The sequence below is a fragment of the Microtus ochrogaster genome, chromosome 8 (assembly GCF_000317375.1).
Source record: "Microtus ochrogaster isolate Prairie Vole_2 chromosome 8, MicOch1.0, whole genome shotgun sequence".
NCBI classification, from domain to species: domain Eukaryota; kingdom Metazoa; phylum Chordata; class Mammalia; order Rodentia; family Cricetidae; genus Microtus; species Microtus ochrogaster.
In genome coordinates, this window is record NC_022015.1 from 73,669,669 (window position 1) to 73,675,497 (window position 5,829).

A 5,829-nucleotide genomic window follows, 5' to 3' on the forward strand; every position below is an offset into this window, starting at 1 on the left:
TTGACAATCTCTTCAATGGTGGGGCAGTTAGTAGTTAACTAGAAAGAACTTAGGTGACCCTAACAAAGTTTGCAGGAGACAAATCTGTTCCTCTCTTAATCACTCACCAGGGGCCTTGGGTCCCAGGGGAGACTGGTTTAGATCTCATCTGGGCTGGGGGACTAAGTTGTCCCAGAAACAGCTAAAAGCCTCACAGGCATCCTGACTGTTCCCTCATCTTCAGCCAAGACTCTCCTCCAGGTACAGGAGTATAGGAGTATCTCCTCCTAACAGCCAGAGCTAAGGGATAGCGGTTGGGAGTGGGGTGCCTGTGAGAAAAGACATGATCTAAGATATTGGGGCTAGGCTGGGATACCTAAGAAGAAAGACTGGGACCTGGAGTGAAAGACAGCATGAGTCAACAACTCCACTGAGAAAAACATGGGAAGGAAAGAAATTCCTGAGAAAACCTGTCTTGAACGGAGAGATTTTGTTTTTGAGACCAGGTCTCAACGTATAGCCCTGGCTAGCCTGGAACTCACTACTATATAGACCAGGCTGATTTTGAACTCACAGAGATCCTCTTGTCTCTGAGTGTTAGGACTAAAGCCATACGCCACCTTGCCTGACAAACTTTACACCAATGACTAACCAGGACACTCTCAAACCAAAAAGTCTCTTTATTGATTGGTACCATACATGACTCAAATGGCCAAAAATAGAAAAAAAAAAAAAAGGTAAAGAAAAAATAGAAGAAAAAAAAATAATTTTAGTAGGGATGGGACATCCACCTTCCTCACCCTTTCCTTTGGCTCCTGACAGCATCCTCCCAAAAGTGGCTGGCATGGAGGAAGCAGGGCACAAGGGACCCCATAATCCAAAAGGGAGAATGGGGAGAGGAGGCACCCATACACACTGGCCACGGGAAAAGGTAGCAGAGCCATGAGCCATGGACCCCTGCGTCTGGCCTCTCCTCACCCTGAACCACATGCTCAACTATGAAAGGGAGCTGAGGATACTGGCTGCCCCTCCTCTCTTCTTTGAGGGAGGGGACACAGGGACAGGAATGTTTACCTCAGCTTGGGGGAGGACAGAGGCCTTCTCCCTGGTGGGCTTACGCAGGACAGTCTCGGGGCTCCTTTTTCCTCTGTGAGAGAGAGGTTAGGACTAAATACACGGTTTGAGGGGCCGGGAGAGGTGTAAAGTGGGCAAGGTCCTCTCTCTCATCCTATTCCTGACACACTGAGACAAAAAGACAGTGACAAGCAAAGCAGCTCCCTTCCCTCCCGGCTCCCTGAGGAGCGAGCCTCCCCACCCATCCAGGACAGCTGCTCTAGTGGAGGACTGTAAAAATACACACCACGGAGGGGGAGGCTGGAGGGCCTCACGGGCACGAGGAGGCCAGGCTAGAGCCCTGGAGGCTGGGGAGACAGACAACATGGGGGTTGCCAGAAGATGTGGTCATCAATGATACCATTCCCAAGCGATGGCATGCGGCCCCCAACTCCAGTCACCCCAAAAGGAAAGAAGAGAGATGGATGGCAAAGAGTCTCCTTGGTCTGAAGCTTCTCCAACTGTATAAAATGGCACGCACACTTCCCCTGCCCCAACTCTCACCCCACCTGGGCCCTAGGCCCTCCATCTGCCGGACGGAGGGAGGTAGCTGGATTTTCAACAGGGGAATAGGGGAACAGGAGTGACTTTTTTTTTTAATTTACATTTTTAATAATATTATTTTTTTTAAAAACTTGGGAGCTGGGTAAGTGGCAAAAGGGAGGAGCCCAGAATTTTACCCCGTTAACAGCCGCCTAGGGGAAAGGCATTCAACCAAGCCCCTTAAGTTTAAGCCCCTAAGGGCTGTGGGTATAAACCCCAGGCTCAGAGGGATAAATCAGGAAGCTGGGACACCCAGAACCTGGGGTGAGAATGGGGGCAAATGCCCTGGGGAGAGGTGGGTCAGGACATTTCTCAGAGGCCCAGGGTCCACATAGGCATCCACATGAGTACCCCCTTCCCCCAAAAGGCTCTGCAGGGGCCAGGCCCAGCCCAGGGCAACTGGGGGACAAATCTTGGCACCTGCCCCCAGTGAGTCCAGTTCCTCCCTGAAGTGGGTGGATGGAGGTTGCCCATTTCAGATGCTCAGTCTCTTATTGTCTTCTGCTCCCTGGGGCTGTGAGGGGTGGGGCAGGCAGAGCACTGGGTGGCCATGGCAGGGCCTTTACTGGGAGGCCTGTGACGTGGGATTCTCCGATTTGCTTTCTTGGCTGGATGGAGGCTTGCTGTTCCAGGGGCTGTTGGCGCCCAGTGCAGGGGAGTTGTTAAAGCTGTCCTCGTCGTCAATGCCGTTGGCCGCGTCAAACTGGGTGTTCTCCAGCCGAGTGATGAGCCTCTCGTCCTCGTCCCCGAACTCCCCGCCCATCAGGGTGGGCTCCCCCACCACCATCACATCCTGAGAGTGGCGGAGGTCCCCAAACATAATCGGGGCAGGGGCTCGCCCGACCCAGGGCAGTAGATATCCCCAAAGCCCCCATACCCTCCCTAGCGCGATACCCCGCCCCCTCTTCATACCCAAGTTTAAAACCCCAACTCTAGACACCCTCCGCTCCTGGAATCCTTTCTAGTAAAGGATGCCAAAGCACCACAGCTTTTAGCCCCTACCCACTGGATTCTGGAAATACCATTTTACTCCCTAGCTCCCTCATCCATCTCCCTCTGGTTTTAGGGGCTCCCTAAACTTCTGTCCATATTTTAAGAGAGCTTACAGATCAAAAATACGAGGGAGGGAAATGTGTATGTGTAGAAATGTGCATGTATTCTACATATGCAACATTTGAGCCTGCCATCCCTTCCATCAGCGAGTGTATTCTGATGGTGTGTGCCTCACGCTGTCTGCTCTGAACGCCTGTATATTCTCACAGCTGATCCTGTCCCATGCTCTATGTATCTATGGCTGAGTTTGTGTGATCACAACCATGCATGGATGTGCCTGACAAGGGTTCTCCCATCAGTAAAAGGAGTCAGGTCATGCTGGCTCTAGAGTGAGTGAGTACATGGGGAAACTCTGTTTCTACACCAGCTAGTCAGCTCAGGTCAGACAGGGGTCAGGGATGAGCAGTGGGGCAGCCCAGAAGAGAAGAAAGCCGAGATGCTTACAGGTACCTGGCTGGAGAGAGCGAAGGTGCTGGCTGGGCTCTTCTTCTTGCTGTTGCTGTTGTTGGTGTTGCCACCCCCCGAGCTCATGGTGCTACCCCCTGACATCTTCCGTTTCCTCCGTTTGCTGGGCTGCTGCCGTGCAGGCTCCGCTGTGCCAGGGAAAAGACTCAGGTGGGAAAGGGCCTTGGCCCACTTTCTCCATTCCCATTCCTCAGGAGCGTCTACCCTGCCCTCAGTCTCGTAGTCCCAGGAGTAAGAAACAGAGCAGAGGGAACTTCATGGAGATACCTCAGGGTATGCTGTCAGAGCCTGGAGAGGGCAGGGACAAGGCACTCACCAGGAGGTGCTACCATGCGCTGCCACTTCTGGAAAAGGCAGGTCTTGAGGCAGTCTCGGGGGCTGAGGCTGTAGGTCTTGTGGCGGGACATGAGTTCCTGCATGGGCTCGAGTATCACACAGAGCTGGGGTAGACCAGAAGGTGAGTTAGATTGTTAGGGGAGAGACATACAGCTCAAACAAGAGAGGCTGGGGCAAAACTGGGGTGATCAGAGACTCACTCGGAGGTAGTTGAGAGTGGAATTGGATAGCCCACACCGGGTAATGTTTTTGGAGAGTTGATCCAGCATCTGGGGGTCCTGGGCCTGGAGACAGAGAAAGAATACTGACATCTGGTTTCATCTTCTCACCTGAGCACGTGACATATTGAGAGAAAGGGGCTAGTATGAAACCCATCTCCCCTCTCTAAGTTCAGGCAGGGGATGGCAGTCTGCTTAGCCCCACCGCTGCTAGCCTTTCCCGCATCTCAGGTCCTGCTCACAACTCACGTGCATGGCCAGAATGCTCCTGGGGATGAGTTCTCGGTGCTGCCGGATACTGAAGTGCCATGTCTTTATCCGCATCATGTCGTCAAACATGAACTCCAGGTACAACCGGCCCTCCACACACACCTGGGGATAGGCTTGTCAAAACCCTGCGCCTTCCCCACATACAGAAAAATGTGCCTACCACAGTTCTCCCCTCGACTCACGACTCCCCCTGCGTATGCCTCTGCTACCTGTGCAAATATCTGGGTGCATAACTGTTGTAGCATGCCCCCTCCCCATATACCTGTCATACCTGGCCTTTACACACTCACATATACTTACACACACATAGTAGGAAAGCTTAACAGATCCTCGTCCTTTTCCCAAGTAGCCAGAGAAAAACCCATCAGCTACAAGCTCTATGAGGGCAGGCTCTCGTTCACCGTATACCTCGGGGCCCAGAAAACTGACATGAATAAACCAAATAAATATCTGCTGAGTGCTATGCCTGCCCTCCCTTCTCATTTGGCCACTTCCCATTATGCCTCCTCGGGGAACAGCTGTAGTACATGTTGGGAAAGAGGAAATCAAAGCCAGGTGCCCTTGGTGTTCCATATCCTGTTGGTCTGCTGACCTGGGTGAACATGGGTTTGCCGTGCTGGGTCACCATGCTGCCCTGGTCACAGTCGAGGGACACAAAGTTGCTGTGGAATGCCTCCTTGGGGTGCTTAAGTACATAATACAGCTCTGTAGCACCCCCCTCAAAAATGCTGCGGAAGTAGCGTGGGATCAGGGTCCGGCCGATGGCTGCAAAACAGGACAGGTTGTTCAGGACAAAGGTACTTCAAAAAGGACCAGGGCAGACCTCTTAAGACTTCTAGACTCACAAAGTACTGAGAGAGTGTAATATTCTCACAGAAGCCACTCACTGTATCTCTTTGGTCCGTCCTCCAGGCAGAAAGTGATGGTCAACATGGCATCATCCTCAAAGAACTCAGTCGTGAAAGCGTCCCACCAGAGATTGTCACACTCCTGCAGAACACAGAAATGAGTACCAGTGTGCAATAAAACATTCCACAGGGGTGCTCACTTGGACCGCCCCGTCGTCCTGATCTCTTTTTCTCAGCCATACCTCTGTCCAGTTCTGTAGCCGTTTGTTAAGCTCAAATATTCTATAGTCGGTTTGGTTACCATATGGTGTATGCCTCCTGGGGAAGTAAAGAAGTGAGGTCAGGAGCAGAACCGTCCTATCTACCCCACTTCTGCTTAGATCCATGCAAAGAAAAGCTTCCCTACTGGCTGGAATCCACTTACCCTATCCCAGGCTCCAGGTATGTAGGCGGGTACATGGGAGTTGGGCTGTGTAAGGGGAGAGACGGAGAATCAGGGTGGAAGACAGAAATTACTGGAGGAGGGGACCTTTCCAGGCAGGTTACCATCTAATGAGGGTTAGAAGTAGGAATGCAACTCACCCCACATCCCGATCCAGCATGGTGCCGGGATGAAAGGGAGGGAAGGCGTTGCCGTTCGGGGGCTCCTTCGGCGAGTACAGCTTGAATGACTTTGAGGAACAACCTAACAGAGAGAATGGCACGGCTCCCCTAAGCTTCTTGGGAATTTCCCTGGTAGACTGCTAGACCGTGTAGATCAAGGATAGTCCTCTGGAGTCTGGTGACTTAGAGGGGACTTTCTAAGGCCCATCGATCACCTCTTCAAAATCTAGCTCCCATCTTATTTAATTAAGAAACTGGGAGTGGCCGGGCGGTGGTGGCGCACGCCTTTAATCCCAGCACTCGGGAGGCAGAGGCAGGCGGATCTCAGTGAGTTCGAGACCAGCCTGGTCTACAGAGTGAGTTCCAGGACAGGCTCCAAAGCCACAGAGAAACCCTGTCTC

At 52.4% G+C, this 5,829-nt stretch overlaps 1 protein-coding gene across 6 annotated transcripts in view; it reads right to left on the bottom strand.

Moving 5' to 3' along the window:
• Positions 1-641: 641 nt before the first annotated feature.
• The window catches only part of Ldb1 (LIM domain binding 1), a 14,076-nt gene continuing 8,888 nt past the window's right edge, over positions 642-5,829 (bottom strand). For 2 of the 6 annotated variants that reach the window (XM_005352386.3, XM_026781399.1), the window contains exons 2-11: positions 5,408-5,510; positions 5,250-5,294; positions 5,068-5,143; positions 4,865-4,967; positions 4,570-4,742; positions 3,957-4,079; positions 3,690-3,773; positions 3,470-3,593; positions 3,133-3,281; positions 695-2,428 (exon numbers count right to left, since the gene is read on the bottom strand). In XM_005352386.3, coding sequence (XP_005352443.1) covers positions 2,198-2,428; positions 3,133-3,281; positions 3,470-3,593; positions 3,690-3,773; positions 3,957-4,079; positions 4,570-4,742; positions 4,865-4,967; positions 5,068-5,143; positions 5,250-5,294; positions 5,408-5,510 — 1,211 coding nt within the window. In that variant the 3' untranslated portion in view covers positions 695-2,197. The other 4 variants (XR_003377289.1, XM_026781400.1, XR_001229029.2 and 1 more) reach the window with 4 other exon arrangements.